Here is a 21878-nt window from a genome sequence, read left to right as displayed (position 1 = left end):
ATTTTACAAACTAATTGAAGGCCATTGGTTTATGTTAACAGTGATATGATACACTCTAGTTAGCCAACAATGATGATAGCTGCAGAAGTTGTCAGGGATCATTGGTCGGTTTAACTGAGCAAGTTACTTATGCCCCAAGATTTTGACCATACTCTGTACAAATTTGTAATTAGATTATCATGGGCTCTTTCCAGTCCACTCTCTCCATTGTGCTATACATTGTAAACATGGTCTCTTTCCTGAAGAGTTTATAGCCTAAGAAGACAAGTGACATAGGTTTATGGGAAGAGGCATATAATCAGATAATTCAGTACGCATATGCAGTTGTAGTCCTCAAAATATATGATAAATGAAGTGTCAACTATGCTCATCTGGCCTCTGCCTGTTATGTCAGAGGTGTATCTTGAGGAAGAGATTGAAGGAGGAAAGGCTAGTGGCGTTACAAATCTGTTAACGGAAGACATCCATCTATGTGGGGCAAGCACGGAATAGGCAAGGTGACATTTGCATGAGAAGTAGCCACATCTGCCCATTTGTTGTCATTGGCAAAGAGGAGGATATATGGGGATAAATGACAGGGAGAGAGGAGCAGGATTGTGAAGGGCCTTGAAAGCGAGGGCAGGAAGCTTAATGCTGTGAAACGTGGGCTGGGCTGGGCGGGGAGGGGAGGGGAGGAAGGGCAGATGTGATGTGATTATAGAGAAGATTAGCCATTGGATTTTCATTGATTGAAGTGACAGCACAGATGAAACCACATGAGCACAGAAGAACATTCTCATATTGAAGGCTAGTATTCCTAGTCTCCCAGCTCGAGTGGAAGTACGTTGTATACCACTTTCTCCAAAGCCTGTGGCTAGCCTGTTTTGAGTAAATTGAATAGGTGCTGGTCCACAATCTCTTAATTATGTGAGAGAGGTACAATGCTTCATCAAGATTAAAATATAAAAGAAGACGTGAAAACACCTTTTCTTGACATCTCAAAATGAGAATAAGTGTCTGAGATGAAGAGAATACTGCGGGGTGGACATAAAGAGAATACATGGATGAATGGATGTCTTGAATTTAATCCTTGTGCAGCTATAGATACCAATTTGATTTTTTTCCCTAATTTAAATTAAAACTGTTCTAGACAACATTAGAATATTTTATACTAGATTAATACAGATTTGTTGAACTTTCACTGCTTAAATCTGTCTAAAATATTATTTGTTGAGACAGTGTTATAAATGCCTCAATACAAGAGGGATAACAAAGCTTGAAGGTGGTATTAGGTGATTTGATCTTTGAAGCTTAATACAGTATTCTGAAGTGCTCAATCTCTGAGCTTCTTGTGTTAGCAGACATCTGTCAATTTAATAGTTTGTATAAAACCTGAAAAAATAGTTTCTTCAAAGATATTACTGTCAAGTTCACAGTGATAGATTTTATTCTAGTACAATCCATATGATCCATGCTTTTGTTAAGAAATAGAATGGAGTATTTTTCATATGCTTCACAGCAGACGTTTCTTGCTATCCTTATATGTTTAATAGAGAGTTTAAATTTTTTAATCTATTAGGATAAATACCCGCTTTTTGAGTAGTATCTGCCTCATAATAAAAAGCATTTACAGAAATGTACATAATTAATGAATAATCCTATTTTCTCACTTTTTGGGGAGGAGGGGGAGAGGGGGGAGTAGTGAGGGTGCCTAACTCTTCATAACACATTTCTAAAAAATTAGGATTGTTTCAATCCAAATGTTCAAAGAAGGGTTTCCCACTAGCAAAGATTCCATCCACCACCACCATCTTTACAAATGTAGCAGACTAAGCATACAGTTTTGCTCCTGTTTTAGGATAGAACTGTAACTTTTCTGCCTCATAACAAGGTAAGATTTAAGGTATTTATCTTCTCATTTAATAATAACTGAAATTTTATGGAGCACCTCTCATCCAAAGATCTCAAATGTACTTTACAAAGTTAATTATCAACTACATGCAGACATTGCCTCGTACATGGCGGCAGCAGCATTTAAATAACACACAACTATGTTATCCAGTAGTTCAAGACAGAAAGTAAAAAAACCAAACCCACCCTTATCCTGTTGAAATTAAAGTGATATATCAGGCAGAATATGATAACCCAATTAGATGTTGTCAAGGATACCAGAATTAACCTTGCTAATATTGTAAAAAGTGCCTAGGATTTTTAATGACCACAAGTGGTCAATACCTCATATTTATCTCTTGTCCATAGGCATCATACTAGGATACAGGTTGAAAATTAATGTGAAAGAATCAGTGGCACATCTGGATTTGGTATTTGCACCTGATGCATTTAGAATATTTTAGAAGTCTCCCATCAAAATACTGAGCACATTTGATTCTGCTGGCTAATGTGATCTGATTCAATCTCAGCTGACAAGGCTAGAGGCCATGCAAGTGACACCATGTTAGAGTCTAGAAAATATTATGCTTATTTTAAAGACTTTTTTTTCTCAGAATGGTTCATGATTATCTGTTGGTATTTGCTTAGTTCCAGAAATTGAGCTAAAAGGAGAGTCCTGCCAATATTATTTCTTGGTACAAAGCAATGGCTTTGGAGGGTGTAAAGCAACTTTGATTCATTCAGCCAATCAGATCAATGGCACAGCCACGTTTGCTTTAATAAATGGAAAGCTACAGACAAGCACAGAAGAAACACAGTCAAGTAAGATTTAAACTCTGTTTTTTAAGGGTTTCTGGGGGGTTGGTGGAGGTGACTGACAATATATGCAGTTTATTTACAGTAATACGGTGGGAAAAACTAAGGGGAATAGTTACATTTGATAACATATTTTTGTTTCAGCAATATACTTGTAAAAATTATTTAACATTGATGGAAAAGGTCAGAAGAACTAATAACTTTAAACTAAATCTTTAAGTTCAAGTTAAAATGCATGTGATTTCAATATATGAGAGATGCATAGCCCATCATTTGTGATACCTTCATTGCCACATGGAGCAAAGAGAGTGCTTTATTGTACAACTCCAGTTAAAATGAATTCTTAAATCAGACTTGCAAAATTGTCATGAAAATTGACCAGCCCAGCTGAAATTCTAGTTGCTTACCCTTGAGATGAAAATTTTTTATTTTCCCTAGGCAAATGGACAAGTCCAATTTTGCAAGGCTGACTTAGATGACATTCAGATAGAGGAAGTCTGTTCCCTTGTAATTGGAGGAAATGGAAGCGGAATAGAATTGACTGCCTGATCATAATAGTTTATCTTAGTCAGATGAAAAAGGTGGTGGGGGAAAACCCTAAAGTCCTTCCCAATATGTTATAGAAATTGGAAACAATGGGTTATTTTCAAGCATCAAATGCAGTAGTCTGTTTACCTCCTACGCATGTTAATTATATTAACTGCAATAACATATCAACATTCAAAGTCTGACTTTAATGCATAACAGCATGGAAATTCAAAGCTAAGGATTAGGCAGATATTTCATCCAAACCATGCTTATTTATTACAGCGTGTAATATGGAAAAAGATTGCCAAGCATGTGGAGACCTCCTTGGTAGTTATGCACAATAAAGTGACTTCTGGGTGGATTTTCAGCCTTCGCTTTTAATTTCCTTGCTTTAAAGGATTCAGCCAAATACTAAATTCTAGCTATGGCTTTCTTAATATGAAATATATAGTAATGCGTGTGTACTTGCGTCATACACAAGGATAGCTCCTTTAAGAAATAAACATGAGCTGGTGATTTCCTAAGTTATGTGAGACATACCTAAGAATGGCTTTCTCATAATCCATACAGGCTTTTGTACTGCTGACTTCATCAGTTCTCTTCCACATTTCTATGGAGAGCAGATACTACAGAGAGAAAAGAAACTAGCTTATGTCCAAGCATTGGCCTTGAAGGAATGTCTCGGTAAGTAATGGAGAGAATATCGGATTAAATCACCACTGGATCTCAAATCGATATTCAACAAATATATCTTCATTTTGAATTTTTAATGTGACTGTTTAATATATAAAGTCCCGGGAAGATAGTCTATGAAGAAGGAATAGAAACATTTAATATTGTTTGCAGTTAGGAAACAATTAGTAATACATCTGTGATGACTTGTTGCTATGTTTTTTTAAAACCATAGAGATGAAAAAGCGCTGATTTTTATTTTGGTGTTTGAGTCTGTTTCGTAAATATGTTGTGGAGAGCAACCAGGTTTTATTCCTGAAAAGATGATTTCAGAAAGAGACTATTGTGGGGATTCAGTACTCCACTACTTTGTAGTTCTTTCTGTTAATCTCCAGTAGTGTTTCTTTCTCTCTCTCTGCCTCTCTCTCTTTTATTTTTTAATGGTGGAGGCTGAACGTCTATTAGAGATTCATGTTTGTTGTAAGTGGGTGTATCATTGTAAACTGGACTGAAAGGTTTTTCTCTTTAAGTGCCTCAACTTTGGGTGAGCAAGGAACATTTTGTTTGTCCCTTGATATTTAATCTAGTTTCATTGATCGAGCAGATTTAATTAAATGAAAACGTACCTTGGAGAGACTGCAGTTTTAATAGCCCGATCATAATGTAAATGGTTTGCAGTTAACAGGATGTCAATAGACTGAAGGTAACTTTAGTCATAAAAAGCACTTGTGAAAATGATCTCTGAACTTCAGCCTTCCCAATGTTCCACATGTGCTAATGGAATAAACTAGTAACACGTCCCTAAAGTATACAGTATTGCATGTCTTGTCAACTAAATTCTCTCCCAACCAGGGTCCAATCTTTCCTAATTGCTTAGCAGCTTGAACAGTAATTTTTTCCCCTTTTTCTTATTGTTTTGCAGAGAGGCGGGAATCAGGCAAGCAACCTTCAACAGTTTCTGCTGATGAGCTCAAAACCCTGTTAACACTTACTAGGGAACGTTTTTTAGAGTTGTATGACACCAGCCTTCCAAAAACTATTCTGCACAAAGCAATCAACAAAACTAGCCCCTACACAATGACTAGTGGTAGGCATCTGTATTAGAAAATTCACCACTATTTTATTGCGTTTGTTTTGCTTTTTGGAAAAGTATCTGCAAACAAGACTTCTTATTCACATATTTCAGTTACATTAAAATGAATGTTAAAGGAATTAATCCAGAGAGAGAAGAAAGTGGGAAATCCATAATATTTATTGTACATTCATATAACAATTTGTACATTCATATAACAATTATTCTCACCACTGGACTATTTACATCTTTTTGGGTATTGCTGACAATGATACTATGATTTCTGTATGATACTGAAAGCTCTTCATTGAATGAATGTGCATCTTATCATGTTTTTAAGATGTTCTTGTCCAACTTCACTACAAAACTGTTCATGTGTGAGAAGTAGTACAGTTTTTTTTTATATCACCTTTGTTTTTGGTTTTTTTCACACTTTCATTGAAGAACTATGGCGGTATTCTATCCAAGTAGCCTTTTTTATATTTTTACCCCATTAATTCATCTGTTTAATTCACATGGAAGAATAAGTGCATACATCTGGGATTAGTGGGCATAGTACTAGAATAGCAAGATTATTCTACAGAAGACCCAGCACTTACCATATCGTATCACAACTTTAATAAAAAGCCTTTCCAGGTTCACAGCTGCTATTTACCTGTGGCATACCGAACACATATCTCTTCAGTCAGAAAATTGTTTGCAAGCAGCAATGATTTAGGCCCACAGCAGTAATATGCTGAATACAGTACATCATCTTCGTGAGTAATGATTTTAACACATGCAGATAGGGACTGTGACATTTTTTTGTATGTGTGGAGACTTCTCTAGAAGCAACCACTAAACACACCACACACAAATGTGCAGGATTTCCTAGTCAGTATAAAACTGAACAAGATGTTCCCTTTTTGAATTATTTATCGAGTAGTGTTGCCAGCATCATATATTTAGGTAATATCTTCTTTGTAGACCACAGATAACTCCAGTGTGATTGCCATGTGCTATCCGAACACTGTTTTACCATGTCTGCACCATAACCTTTCCTCATTACAACTCAATGTGTATTGCTACAACATGATGATGAAAATATCAGTCTCAGGATTGAGTCCCCAGGATTATTTGGGGACTCAATTTATTACTGTGTGCTCTCTCTTTCTTCCTTTCTTGACCACTGGGAAGAATCTTCATGACCTGGTACATTTCCTCAGTACTCTTCATGCTGCCCTAGATGTGCCTGGCAATGTGGAGTGTGCTACTGTGAATGGCTCTGTATTTCCCTCCACAAAGCAGAGCATATGGATGTTCAGTTAGAGCCATGTATTCTATGACAGCCTCTCTTGGTGCCTTAAAGACTTGCCAAGAGGCTCTAGAGCCACAGTTTGAGTATCCTCCTGTTAGTACTAATAAACCCGGCTCTTTTGATTGAAGATAAATGGCATCCCATTTATTAAGTGTCAGCTGACAGTAATAGCTTTGTATTAATCTAACTCTGTTTTTTTTTCTCTCAGAATCTGAATTAATAGGGCCCAATCCTTTGGAGTGGCCAGAAAGAAATGTTCTTCAGAACTTGGAAAATTTTGAAAAAATTAAACAAAAAATGAGGTAATGGTAAATACTGTGTATTTTTTAAACAGATGACATTAAAGATCATTCTACAAGATCTGTGAATGCTGACAGAGGTTTTGTAAATCTCATAAAATATGTTTAAGGGTCCTGCAGAACTGAGGAGAGAAGGGAAATTTATGTAAGACTGAAACTGGGTCCCTGATCCACTGCCATTTTGAAAAGGTATTGCAGAGGTGTTTCAGTATTTATGAGTGAGTGTTGTTATGTAGCCTTTTGATAGAGCACAGCTCTAAGTTTGTGAAGTTCCACTAGGCGCCATTGGGTGAGTAAAAGATAAAGGTCATATCCACACTAGGAACTGGTGCATAACGGCGTCAAATTTGCGCAGCCAGTGGCACAAGCTGTAATGTAAACATAGTGGAGCAGTTTTTGCCGCTATGTCCCAATATAGACACACCATTAATCTTTTTGTGTTGCTTCATTTAGAGCCAGGGTCATAACATTTTAAAAGCATAAGAGAATTAACAGAGGTTTGAAAAATGTTCATTATTTAGACTTGGGTTCAAATGCTGCTCCTTTGGGTCTTTTACGGCCTCAAGTAATGAGGTATTTAACTCATTCTTAGAATTTGTTTCATTTCACCCTAACTCCCAATTGCTTTTTCTAGGTCTTTGTTCTATTGTGGATCTTTAACATTTTACTGGATAAGCGTACAATCAATTTGAATTATCATGGGTTGCTTTTTTTCTTTCAATTTACAAAGTCCCAGGGTGGCCTGGCCTACATCAGGGTGTTGGGAGGAATGTCTCACTTGCAGCCTCAGCTTAGATCTATGCTTTCTTGTGCCTTTTTCGAAACGCTGTCCTTGCCTCTCAAAACAGATAAGATTGTCTTTCTGCTAATCATAGCTTTTGACAGGTATCTCAAGGACCTTTCCATCTCTTAGATTCAGTGAATGTCGCTCAAGTCCTAGATGAAATACATTTATTTTATCATATTTCCCATTGGTGAATTTTACTCTTCCTAAAGTAGTATGGCAAAGGTTCTCAGTATTAGAAGAGGAGACAGTTTGCTGTCCTTGAATTAGGTGCATTGAAAGAATTATGAGGGGCAGGTTGTACAATACTTTCCTTTTAGTTCTTACCTTTAACTATGCTATAAATCTCTCTTTCATGAGAATTAAATTAATCTTCAAATATATAAAATTTGCTCACAGGCTGGAGAATATGAATGTCTGCTTTCCATCCCAGTGTTAAATTTCTCAACTAAACTGTAAAATCTTGATGATGATTTATATTGGGAAGACTGGTAGAGCCTTGGCATTGAAACCATTTTATTATGAGGTTTTCAATAAATATTTTGAAATGCTAATTCCAGTAGTGTTACACTGGAGATAAACCATTTTTAATTGCTCCAAACTAACAGTGCCTCTTGGCAGGACAGAGTTACTTTATTGTTTGTTTGTTTTTTTCTCCAGAATTTCTATGTTGGCGCATTCCTCTGAGCAATTACTGGGCCATAAAGATGGTCAGAGGGAATCTCTGACATTGCTGGATGCTAAAGAGCTACTGAAATATTTCACTCCAGAGGGGTTACCTATTGGGGATCTTCAGCCATTACAAATTCAAAAGAGGTAAGCTCTCAGAATGCACAAAACCTCAGGGCCAAATTCAGAACTGATGTAAGCAGGCACTACTGACGACTCCATTGCTGGGAATGAATTTGGCCCTCAGAATCTCCTGCTCACAGTTGTGTAAATGATCATTTATATTGTTGGTGATGATGGAGAGTAGGCTTTGACTATGTCAGAGCTGTCCCAAATAAACACCAATGATTAACCTAAGTAGCTTTTCCATTGCAGTTGAAAATATGAGGGGTTTTAAATCTTATCCCTTGCAGATGGGTCAGAGCCACACGTTTCCTAGCATCTGACAGAGAGCACTTGGTGGATAGGAACAGGGAGACTGTACCATTTGTAGGGGACAGCATCATAGTGTGGGTGGAGGCGAGAAAGGGGGAAGCAAGGTGAAAAACCTGTGAGGACTATAATGATGGGAGCCATACAAGATAATACTTAGCTCATATATAGCACTCTTCTTGCATAGACTCCAAAGCACTTTACAAAGGAAAAGGGAAAAATCCTGCCCAGTTTACAGATGGGGAAGCAAAGGCACAGAGAGGTGAAGTGACCTGCCTACAGTCACACAGCAGGCCAGTGGCAGAGTCGGGATTAGAAACCAAATCTCCTGAGTCCTAGGCAGCCCCTGATCACTGGAGTCAGCTGCCTCATGGACAGTGATGGGGCAGAAGGCACATGAAGGGGGCACATGAGAGCAAAGATATCAGTGGGGGCAATATTATAAAGAGTCTTGTATGGGAGGATCATCAAATCTGATGCAGAACAAATGACAAGACAAGGGTGGGAGGCAACTGGGTATCGGTGAAGAAGAGCCAAAGTGGTGATTGGAAACCACAGTGTTTGGTAAAAATCAAGTCAAGAGTGACTGAGACAATGAGTGGAGAGGTCAGATCAATATTGGAGCTTGATAATTAAACCTGTTTTCTCCATGGAACGTGGTGTTGTACATTCATTTGAGTTACTCTGTGTTCCCACCCCTCGCTCCCTTTTAAACACAATTCAGCTCACAAAAGGATACTGATACTCGGCGCTTGCATCATTATCACTGCAGAATTGTTATAAGAATATACCAGCTCAAGTACAAAAATCTACGTGTCCGCTCTGTACCATAATGACTGGTAAAGAGAAAAATATTTACTCCGAACAAATTACTTTCCCCAAAAGAATAGGCAAGTAGAATTTTGCAAGACTGATTTAAATGGCACTTCACTTATTTCAAGTGCATTGCAAACATTTAATTCTCTCTGATCCACAGATCCTCAGTGTGAGTTGTCATCTGCCTGTATATAGGGGGCAGAATCAGATCTGATTGGAGGGCTGATGAGGGAGTAGCCCCCACCTTCGGAAGATCCCATCAGTTTTATTCTGCCTCCTGTAGCTACTGGCAGAGCGGTAAAATCCAGCATCTAATGTGTGAGAGAGAACTTTTGTTAATAAGTCATTTGGATAGCATTTGGTCTAATTTGGACATATTGGATTCCCTAAAAAACGGGTGGGGGGGCTTGAAGAGGCACTTTGTCTCCTCTCTGGAGTTATGACAGCAACCTCCCCCTTCCTGCCCCCAGTGCTCATGTAATAGGCTAGGAGGATGGCGGAGAAGGGCCCAAAGAAGAGTGGACTAAGGCAGTGTTCCTCCTGCTCTGTACCCCTTCCAGAGCATGTAAAAGCAGAGCAAAAAGGGCTGTGCCATCTGGCAATTATTTTAGCACTGCTTGGCTGACTAAGGGATCCAATGACAGGCCAAATCATGTTAGTGGCTTCTAAATATTTCAGGTCAATTATTTGGGGAGCCATTTGATCAAGTGGTGGTGAAGTCCTCAGATAAAGCAAATCAGTCCTTACAGAACATTTCTAATTCCAAATCTGGGAAAAGGAATAGCTGGCTGCCTTACAGGCCTAAGTATGCTTTTTTGGCTACAGCAAAAGCAGATGGAACAAGTCTAAATCCAGAAAGTGAAGAGACCAGAGTTCCCACAATGCAAATTTCAACACTAGAAACAATCCCTGACTGCAGTGAGGAGAGGTCTGATGATCAGATCAGTGACTGCTCTTGAGGATATCCGTAAGCACTTTGAGTGTTCTAGGGATGCTTGTGTCCTGCATAGGAATAATGCCGTGGGCAAGAATGCACATGAGGATTTTCCAGGGCTTCCTGCTGCCCCTTCCCTGCCATTTTCTGATTTTTTTCCCCCCCCCCCTATCCTGGAAAGTGAACATTCCATCACTTGAAATCCATGAATTGGTGGATGAGTGTGGAGAGGTTGCAGGTAGGGATTGACGTGGCAGAGAGAGATATGTCATAACAACAGACATGAATCTGGAAGGATTTGGGAGCATTCTTCAAGAAGTCAGTGACTCAACGGACATGATGTTTCTTGCAGCAAAAGAAAAAGCATTAGCATTTGGAGTATTGAGGGCAATGAAGCATGCTCTTCAACAGCTGGGCCCCGCATTGCTGAAAGATCATAACCTTATAATGAGGGACAGTAAATCAGTGGTGGCATATGTAAACCATCGGGGGTTTGAGATGAAGGGATCTACAGAAGGAAGCAGCATTATTGATACAGTGAGCGGACGCTCCTCTATTATCAGGGTCTTGCGTATCAAGGGCACTAGCAATACAAAGATGCTTGGCTGAATGGAAGGAAAATCAGGCAGGAAGAGTGGAGTCTTCACAGTGAAGTCTTCTGATTGATTACTGACATTTTCCAAATTGTGATTCTGGATCTTTTTGTATCCAAGGCAAACTAAAAAGCTCTCCAGTACTTTTCAAGGAGGAGAAAGCCAGAAGCCCTAAGCATAGATACCCGGCTGCTCAAATGCTAAAAGGGATTACTTTATGCTTTTCCCCCAGTGCCCATCATCACCACAGCAATACAGAAAATCAGGAAGGAGGAAGCAGAAGTGATCTTAGTGGCTCCCTATTGGCCCAGGTGGCCTTTGTTTCCCAACCTGATGAACATGTCAGTGTAGCCACCATTTTTCCTGAATCTGGGGCCAGGTTTGTTATCCCAGGGACTAGTTCTTCATCAAGATCCAAGCAAATTACATCTAGCGGTCTGGCATTTGAAAATAAATTTTTGAAACAAAAGGGTTACTTTTCTGTCTTGTCTGAATTGTGTTGGCAAAGGATTTGGTCTAAGTTCAAAGCTTGGTGCAGAGTGAGACATATTCAGCATCATATAGCCAAAGTGTCTTATGTTGTGGAATTTTTACAAGATGGTTCTGATCTCAGGTTGCGGGCTAATATCTTGAAAGTGCACGTTTCTGCACTGTCAGCAATTTTGAGTGTATCCAGAAAGTCTTCCTGTTCCTATCATACAGACATTTTGTCACTTAATTAGAGCAGTTCAGCTATTGCATCCTCTAAGGTGCATACAGCTCTGAGTTGGGATTTGAAAATTGTGCTCAGTGCCTTACCATAGGTGTTTTTTTGAACCTTTGAAATTGGTTTCACTGTATCTATCAAAACAACCGTTTGGGTCACTATCACTTCGGCAACAAGGGTGTCCGAGTTGGGAGCTTTTTCAAGTGATCCATTCTGTTGCATCTTCCACAGTGATAAAGTAGTTTTGGAAAACTTTACTCACAAGTGAATGTGAGCACAAGAGATTATCTTCCTTTTTGTTCACCTCCTCCTCGCCCAAAGGAGAAAGTATTGCATTTGTTGGATGTAAGGTGAGCTTTAAAGATTTATCTGAAGAGAGTTGAGAGCTTAAGAAAAACAGGTTTGCTGATCTTGTTTCATCCAAGGAAAAGAGCTGTTAAGACCTACACATCATCAGTCTCATGGTGGATATAGTGGTGCATTGCTGAGGAATATAGAGCAAAAAGATGCAATCCTCCAGTGAGTACAAGAACTCTCACAGTACAAACAGTGTGGCATCACAATGTGAGAAGGGACAGGCCATTTATGTGGAAATCTGTTGGCTATCCCTGCGTACATTTACGAAGTTTTACAAGATAAATACTTGGTCTTCAGCCAATTTAGCCTTTGGCAATTGGGTACTGCATACTATGGTGATTCCGTAGAGTATGGGAATCCTTTTTCTCAGTGATGGTATTTTGTTGCCTCCCTATGAATTTTGTCACTGCTGAGAAAATCCTGCCCTGAGGATCTGTGGACTTCGCCTTGAGAGAGACGGGGAGACCTGTGGCTACTTATCTGAAAATTTTCCTTTTTTTGGATGGATAGTCCACAGATCCAGCCCTCCCTGAAAATTCATTAAGCAAGATCTGCTATCTTTATGGTTAATTTTAACTACTGCAGAGAACTTTTTCTTGTTTTGTTTCTTGTCGTGTGTGTGTGTGTGTGTGTGTGTGTGTGTGTATACACATTTTAAAAGTGTATATTTTTTATATATAAAATATACACTTTTTTTTAAGCAAGGTGGTGATGTAAGATGAGGAATTTGTTCTTTGTTTGATAGCCCCTTTTGACTCTGGACTAACTTTGAAAGCATCTAGAAACTGAGAGGGTCTTCAGAAGCTGTCCAGTGAGCTTTAATTCTTTCCCTTACAGCTACAGACAAGTGATGACCCACACTGAGGGTTATCAAATACATAAAAGAACTCAGTATGAGGGGGAAGAGTCACCACAGCTTTTGTAAAGGGCAGTCATGCTTCACCGATCTATTAGAACTCTGACAGTGTGGTCAAGTATGGAAAAGGGTGATTCACTTGATACAGTGTACTGGGACTTTCAGAAAACTTTTCACAAGATCCCTTACCAAAGGCTCTTAAGTAAAGTAAGCAATCATGGGATAAGAGGGAAGGTTCTCTCATAGATCAGTAACTGGTTAAAAGACAGGAAACAAAGAGTAGGAATAAATGGTCAATTTTCACAATGGATGGGTCCCCCAAGGATCTGTACTGGGACCTGTGTTATTCAATATATTCATAAATGAACTAGAAAAAGTGATGAACAGTAGGGTAGCAAAATTTACAGATGATACAAAATTACTCAAGATAGTTAAGTCCACTGCTGACTGTGAAGAGCTACAAAGGGTTCTCACTAAACTGGGCGACTGGATGACAAGATTGCAGATGAAATTCGATGCTGACAAGTGCAAAGTAATGCACATTGGAAAAAAGAATCCCAACTATACATACAGAATGGTGGGGTCTAAATTAGCTGTTACCATTCAGGAGTCATCATGGATTGTTCTCTGAAAACTTCTGCTCAATGTGCAGCAATAGTCAAGAAAGCTAACAGTATGTTAGGAATCATTAGGAAAGCAATAGATAATAAGACAGAAAATATCATAATGCCACTATATAAATGCATGATATGCTCACACCTTGAATACTGCGTGCAGTTCTGCTCTCCCGATCACAAAAAAGATATATTAGAATTGGAAAAGGTGCAAGATGACAACGAAAATGATTAGGGGTATGGAACAGCTTCCATATGAGGAGAGATTAAAAAGACTGGGACTGTTCAGTTTAGAAAAGGGATGACGAAGGGGTGGGGGGATATGATGGAGGTCTATAAAATCATGAATGGTGTGGAGAAAGTGAATATGGAAGTGTTATTTAGCCCTTCATGTAACACAAGAACTAGGGGTCACTCAATGAAATTAATAGTCTTTTCCTTTATATAGCTTGGGCTTTTGATCTTGTCCTCATGTAACAGGTGACCAGCAGACAATGGCTCACTCCTCAGGGCATAGCTTCCAAAGGCTGGGTTTTTGCATAATCGGAGGTAGGGAATTTGCAATAACTTCCCACTAGATATGTCTCAGGAAAACCACTTAACACATTTTTGTTCCAGTAGTCCATTCTTGTCTTGCACATTGTTCAGTATAGTCTTTTGAATCCCCATCTGTCACATCTTCTCCCCACCCCTCCCGGCCCCATCCCTTGAGAGGTTACGTACAATCCTGGCCCATAATAATACATACACCATTTATTTAACAAATGGGGGAGAGGGGGTCAGTAAGGTCTCCCAAGGATATGGCAGGAAATTGTCATAGCTGTCACCATGTATAACATTATAAAATTGTTTATGAAAGCAGAGTGTTCTGTGGCATTGGGGTAAACTGCTGGAAAAGCAGTTTTAGAACTGCTGTATTCAGGAAACTAATTTAAAGATGTGCTGATTGCACACAAGTGGTAGACAATTTAAAACAAAGACTAGCCATAACAATGAGAGACTTTTACAAAATTTTTAGTTAATCAATGCAGATGTCTCCAGGATCTTGGCTAAATTACAAATAAAACTGCGTCATTCCAATTAAGTGTGTGTGAGAGAGAAGTGAATAATTTGTTCATTACAAGAGTTCTTTTAATCACCAATTTTGAGAAACCTCCAGAGTTGCTTTATAGCCATGGAGTATTTTGATTCGTTTGAATGGCTTGCTTTGAATCACACTTCAATAAACCCTGAATTTGAAGGGATTTTGCTCCAGCTCACTCGTAGTAATAAGTTGTAGAATCCAAAGGGTTGTGATCAAACTTTGTCTTGAAGTGCTTTTACCGTAACTAGAAAATCTTAGAGCATTACAAGAGAATTTGGGTAACTGTGGGAAGTGCAAAACAAATGCAAGAGGTCTAAGATACTAGAGCAGGACTGGCTAAGCTTCTTGGCCAGAGGGATGAAAGATCTGATAATGGCATATACTGATTATCCCCATCCCATTCAGTCCCAAAGAGAGAGAGAGAGTGGAGGCACAGCAGTGGAGATTTTCCAAAACACCCTCTCCCGCCACCCTCAATTTGTTTAAAATGTGAAACATGCAAGATTGACTGAGAACCTCTGTCCACACCAAGCTTTCCTGTATCACCATGCCAGTGTGCTTGAGTCTTGATCTGGGTGAGCAGTGACACGGGCTTTTCTGCTGAGATGGTCAACAAAGGTGGCATTTGTAAATGTTGTTTGAAGTTTTGGACACTGGGGGCTGACCTGATCCACTGAAGTGAATAGAAGTCTGGTGACTCTGAGGAGTTGGATCAGGCTATTGCCTGCTAAGAGCTGCACTGAATGGCTTTGTTTCACATTCACTGATGACCAGCCATCCGATCATAATGAGCTTTTGCCGCCACCAATAAGGATTGAATTTGACTAGCTGACCAGGCAGTTCTGTGCTCTTGCTTTACCAAGACTATCAAGTCTCCACCATGCAGCACATTCTAGCTTTAAAAAAACAGAAACAAAACTAATAGGTGAATAAGTACATATTTAACATTTTAGCTTAGATTTTTCTTCCTCTTTAGTTTTCTCGTGTCTTCTTTTTCTCTTGTTTCCCCCTTTCCCCCCTCCTTTTCTTTCTCCTCTATTCTGTCATCAATTCCTCATCTGTAAAATGGAGATAATGGAACAACAAACAAAACTTTTCATTTTGAAAATGGCAAAACTTATTTGAGTCGTGACAACCATCACAACTGACCCTTTCTGTAAACTCTTTTGGTTTTGACAAATTGGTATTTTTCCAACAAAAGAACAGTTAATTGGAAAATTACTGACCAGTTCTAGCTCTAATCACTAAACTTTTCTCTCTCTTGGAGCACAGTGCAGCAAAACCTTATGCAGGAAATGCAAGTGGCAGGAATGGTTTGAAGTTTACCCAGTCCTCCTGTGGTAGCTAGTACTTACAAAATGCTGCTCATCCATAGGTCTGAGTGCATGCAAAGTAGGTAAGTGTCATCTCAGATGATGAACTGATTTAGGGAGAGGTTGTGAGTTGCTCACGGTCACAGAGAGCAAAGTTAGTGGATGAGCCAAGAATAGAACCCATATTTCCTGTTTTCCTGTCCTGTGCCCTGTCCACAGGGCCCCACTGCCTCCATGAACTTCTCCAATATTTACATTCTTTCCTGTATTAGGAGAAAATGAGACAGATGGAGGTATGGAGTGGATCGGTGTGGGCAACCATGGGTGTGAAAATAATAGAACTCAAAAAAACGAATGTAACTGGAATTTACTTATTAATTCTTTTATTTATTTTTATATATATATATATATATACACAAAATCTTCTCCCATCTAGGTTTAAATTAAAAAATTTTGTGTGTTTCTTATTGAATTGCATTGCAGTATACACAGCTTCAATCATGAAAGGCTTTTTTTCCTACCTATGTGTACTTTGTGTGTGTATAGGGCTTGCTGACTTTCCAACTGAGGAAACCTTTTCCTCCTCAGATGCCCTCTGGCTTTGGGACTCTGTGCCAGGCAGATGAACTGGCTCGAAGGTGGATTTATAGTTGTGTATGGCTCAGAAAATTGCAAAGTAGTTCCCATCTTTTAAGCTTTGCTTCATCTCAAGATGCCTGCTTGATTATTGCACTGGGATGTCCTTCAGGATATGAATATAGAATTCTGATGCCAGTTTGCAGTGAAAACTTAATGGGTATACACAGGTTGTGTGTCCTTGTTGGATATTTTATTCCTGCTATGTGGCTAGATATGAAGTTCAGGGCATAATTTAATATTGAAAGAATTTCTATTTACAAGCTTAAAAAAACCCCCAAACCTTGAAAGTTTAATACGAAGGAAAGTAATGATAAACAACATATGCTTCTGTACAAACATGCTGGAAAGACTGTAGGGGCTACTGAGAGACAAGACAATGAAACTCAATGAGAGATGAAGTTGGTATTACTGAATACTTAATAGGATCTTCAGTAAAATGTCACAGATTGGGGAGGAAGCAACTTCTTGCCTCTGGGATAAGTAACTTATGTAGTTCAGTGAAAGGCCATCTATAAACTAAATAGAACTCTCAAGTTGAGAACATAAAAACTTAAAGCTCAGGAAAATACTTGGGTGATACTGAATACAATCCGTGGAGATAACCCAACTGCTATGAAGTGTATATGTCGAGATGAGAGGTAAAAATCGTCAGACATTTGGACATAAGTTAAAAATTTAAGACCCAATTTGAAATATTTTATTCAGCTCTAATCACCTAATTACTGGAAGAACTTTGCTCAGATTGAAAGTAACCATGAAGAAGTGATAGCGAGTTCATAGAGGCATGGGAGATATTGAAAAGAAGAGAAACTTATAGGAGCATTTACACTGACAAAGGAGAATATCAGGAAAAAATTATTTATGTATAATGGCTAATACCTTTAGCATTTTAAAAAAGTGTAGGTTCCCCACATATGAAAGTAGGTGAGAGAACTACAGTATGGCCAAGGCAGCCTTTTCTTTCCAGTGCATAACTTCCTTTTCTTTTAAGATACTGCGGGGATGAATCTTTGTCATAGCTGTCTGTTTCTTATTACAGACAAACTATGATCATTCTGAAACATTACTGATTTCTATAGTGCGTTTGCAATAGAGATGATAAATTAACATATAAACGCAGCTTTCAAAAAAATCACTAGCCCAGTTGCCCCCAATCTATCTGTGGGAATAGCATATTCCTATTCCCAGAAGACTGTGGCGGGCGCCAGACACCCTGCCGCCGAGACACGGCAGTGGCAAGAAGCGTCGCTGCCGAACTGCCACCGAGAAAGAAGCTCAGCTCTCATTTAGGTACCTGGCTGAAGTTGCCAAATTTTCAAAATTGGCCCAAAGACTTCCCATATTTGCTTTTTCATGTAAACAATTGCTCTATTCTTTTCCAGTTTAAATTTGGGTTAATCTTGCTCTATGTATTGAAGAAGAAGAAGAAGAATGCAAGAACAGGAATGATGCGCATATTTTACATTTTCGTTAGGCAGCATATAACTCTTTGCTTTTTTTATATGAATCATAATTGTCCTGAACAAGAGCACTCTCAACCTCCATTGAATTCAATGGGAGTCATGCCCCCATAGGGACAGCAGGAGCATACTTTTTATTTATGTTTGGCACTCTTCAGCCTGCACATTTCCCCCACTGCTATTAAAATACAATTTAATTGGTTTGCTTTTGTTAATTAAAAAAAGGGGGGAGGAGGGAGTAGCAGCCTTAACTGTGTTGGTGCATCACTAGTCCTCACTAAACATTATCATGGCACAGGAGCTCCAGCCGTCCATGCTACTAGTCATAGAGACAGTACCCCATGGAGCTGTTGCTGATTAAACTCTCATGAAACACAAACACAAAGCAGCAGCAGAGGTCCTCTGTGGTAAACAGAGTATTTATTTTAACTACGTTAGCATAAAAGAGCACTTTGAAACTCCCTTTAAAAATAAATAGGATTCCTGTTCTTTTAGGTTTTGCTTGCTCTTTTAAAAACTGATAGGTTTCCAATAACCAGTAAAAACCACAAGCTACTTCATTAAAATTTAACAGAGATGTTTTCCTATAAACCTGAATCATTCTATCATACTTTTTATTTTAAACTCCCTACTTTTGAATGTAAAGTGTAGCACTGTTCCCCTCCAGAAGATATGGAGCAGCATGGAGATGAAGGGTACATGCACAGAACAGCACCATAACAGCAGCATACAAAAGTAATGTCATACAGATATGTTGCCTCTACATCTGGTCTTCTACTGGTTCATGGCTGCATCCTACTCTCTTCCTGTTCACTAGCCTGCTTTGTTTCTCCCAGTCACCTCTTCGGTATACCTCTTCCCCTTGTTCCCTGATGGTCTTCCCCTCCTAATTATCTTTGCTATCTTGGCATATTACAGGAGAATACTCTTAATGCATAGAGTTGACTCTGTGATACTGGGGGCATTGTGATTCTAGTCACTTGCTGTTAGAATATACAAATAGTTTAGATCTAAACATCTACTGAAACTCTCATATTAATGTAGATTTATGTACCTCTCTTAAGAGGAGTAAACATTTGTTCAGTCCACTGATTTTTATAACTACATCCCTCTATATTGTGTGAATAAAACTATAAATAGTTATAGAAAATTGTGTTGCCCGTAAAGCAGCTCTTAAGATTAAAAGTAATGAATCTCACAAGGCGCGTGGAGGTTTCATGTCGTCTAGAAAGCTCTCTTCACTGTGATGACTTGGTGATCTGTATCCTGATTATATATACAGAATCAGGTGTAGGCTTACCAATATTTCTACAATGTTTAAACCCCTCACTGTTGTTTTAATATTTATTTTACCATAGCACTCAAAGGATCCAGTCAGGAATGGGATCATTGTGCTGAACAGTGTACAGATACATAGGAACAAGTGGGTTGTGCCTTAAAGATCTTACAATCTAAAATTTCCATGCAGTGTTGTTATATTAAGTTGTCAAACAGTTTATGTAGAGGTTAGCTATTGGCTAAAATATTCTCTGAACTATTTTTCTTCTAAAAAAATTAATTACTAAGCTGTCTTGGATATAAACTTGGAATCTTAGCATTCATGTACATTCCTGTTTATTTTATAATGACCTCTGTTATTATAGTAGCATGCTCTACTTGGAATACTAATTTACTGAAACATATTATAAATGTTTGTCATATAGCATTATAACTGACTGCATAGAAAATGATTGTACTATAGTAAACATACACGAATTGGGTATCTAATTATGTTCTCATGTACACAAGTATCAGATCCTAGAATGTTCATAGGTTTGATAGTTTGATGTACCATGAACTAAATATGTGTTCTGCTGTGCAAAACAGATACATAAAAAGCTAGACAGTGCTTCTTGGAAAGTGATTTAAAATTTCACATTGATTAATGTTATCAGGCTTTCTTCCAGTCTGCCTCAGCTTGCAATGATTTAATTTTAATGTCTTGAGAGACAGGCTATCCCACTGTAGTCTTGCATACTAGAGGAGAGGGGTTTAAACACACCAGAGTAGAGTGGAGTAAATATTAGAGGGACCCATATTTTAAGTATCACATCTATTCCCTCCAGTATAAGCTCCCTTTCCCCTATCCATTATCCTGCCCACCCCAAGTTTATGCTCTTTTACTGTCCTCACAACCCCATTTCCTCTCTGGTTTGGGGGAAATCCTTGGGGGTGTATGGGGAGTAAATGCCAAGTCTCACAGACAGAAGACTATCTCCTAACTGGGAGCCACAGGGCAAAGAACTCACTGTAACAGTCACTTCTCTCAATGCTAACCATATTCAGCTGTGCTAGGGAGAAGGAGAGGGAACCATGTCTCTGGTTTGCATTCCACCTCATTCTTACCTTCTGCCTTCGCCCACCAGGTGTCTGACCTCTTGATAAGGACTTCTAGCAGCTGTCTTTTCAGCTGCTCACACAACCTAAAAGGTTTTGTATCTGGTCTCTCCAGAACAATCAATAACTTTTTGTGCTGCCTTCGGGAATGTTCCAGGTATGTCAGTCGTGGCATCTCTGATGTACACTGTGGTTTCTTTGTTGTGCCTTTTAGCTCATGGATTCTTTCAGCTTGAGATTCCAGCTGATGCCCTAATTCAGCTTCGTTTGTTCTTCTCATTGTTCCTTTGGCATGGAAGAGGGACTTAAGCACAGGTCCTGTGGGAGACTAAGAAGAGTTGCCATTGAAACATCATCTCTGAATCTTGCTAAGGACAGGGCTCTGTGGAAAACAGTTTCTGGACTGATAGCTGTGATTGTCCCTCCCTTGCTAAATTTATATTTTTGGCCATGTCAGCAAATGTTTTGATTCCAGTTTTCTTGACTGGGCTGAAGAAGTTACATGTCCCATCAGAATCAATTGCGCTGCTCAGAAATCACTCTGCTTGTTCTTCACCAACATCTACTATTTTCAGTAGAGACTCTTGTACATCTGATGTTACATGCAGTCCCGTAGATACGTTGATAAGCACCTTTGGATGTGATTCAGAAGCAAATGGGTTTGTCATGTTGTTGATGACATGATTGGTAAGAACTGTAACATTCATCCCTCTTCATTGCAGAGGCAAGGATTGGCTTGTGGATTTTGTCTTCAGTACTTCTTGCTAGTCCACTTCTTTCTTTCATAGCTTTGGATATTCACTCAGGAGATGGCTTGTGAGGGTCCTCTGACAGGGGTAATCTGAAGAAGGAACTTAAGTCATCCATATGATTTGTGGATGTTGCTCTGGTGACTGAGCCTGATGAACATGTGGTTTTGTATAATGCCACTTCAGTCCTTCGGTCAGAAATAGCCACAGTGAAATCCTCAGAATATTATCCAAAGCCCGGTGATTGTAGTATACAGAGGTCAGCTACTTTTGTGCTCCAGTTGGTACACGAGTTTGTCCTTTGGTTGACAAGTACAGAGAAATATAATTCAGCCAGCAATAGTGTCATCCTTCAGAAGACATTCAAAGAAGGTGCCTCTCAATTGCAGAGTGCGTAGTATTTAACAGTTCCAAAATTATCACACCGTTGCACATAAGCCTTGCTGCAGAGCTGCACCATGAGTTTGGGGCTCACAGTTCAGTTGATATAGTACACTATCATGGATTCTGCATCAGTTATGATGAGCTGCAACATGACTGACTAGTTTTTACCGTTTAAGTTAATTTCAGCATCTTAATATGGTGGTGATTGGTCAAAGCTACAAAATGACAACATATTAAAAGATATTTGTATTGGTTTTGCGTGGTCAAACGTATTTTTTCAGAAATGCTGAAGCTATTTAGTCTGAGGTAAAAATGTCAAATATCAACATTTTGCAATATACTAACGTGAAATGTTTTCACATTGCATATTCTTAATGAGGAAATATCTCACAAGTCATTATAATAGTTTCCTGTATTTTCAATTGATATTTGCATACCAGCAGATCAGTTTCATACTTGAAGGTTGTGCATTGGTAGCAGTAGGTTGCCTGTCCATAGTTTGTACTGCATTAGAAGGTAGATATAAATGTACATGAATTCCTAACGTAATTCTTTTCCA

General features: G+C 38.9%; 1 protein-coding gene across 2 annotated transcripts in view; it reads left to right on the top strand.

Annotated features, from left to right (window-relative positions):
* MTBP (MDM2 binding protein) overlaps positions 1 to 21878 on the top strand; it is a 59287-nt gene that overhangs the window by 25748 nt on the left and 11661 nt on the right. For both annotated transcript variants that reach the window (XM_074943901.1, XM_074943900.1), the window contains exons 12-16: positions 2518 to 2691; positions 3784 to 3897; positions 4808 to 4972; positions 6463 to 6556; positions 7998 to 8153. In XM_074943901.1, coding sequence (XP_074800002.1) covers positions 2518 to 2691; positions 3784 to 3897; positions 4808 to 4972; positions 6463 to 6556; positions 7998 to 8153 — 703 coding nt within the window. The remainder of the gene's footprint in view (positions 1 to 2517; positions 2692 to 3783; positions 3898 to 4807; positions 4973 to 6462; positions 6557 to 7997; positions 8154 to 21878) is intronic.

The sequence above is a fragment of the Natator depressus genome, chromosome 2, assembly GCF_965152275.1.
Source record: "Natator depressus isolate rNatDep1 chromosome 2, rNatDep2.hap1, whole genome shotgun sequence".
NCBI classification, from domain to species: Eukaryota; Metazoa; Chordata; order Testudines; family Cheloniidae; genus Natator; species Natator depressus.
Note: the sequence above shows the minus strand (reverse complement) of the source record. Positions and strands in the feature narration are given on the sequence as shown.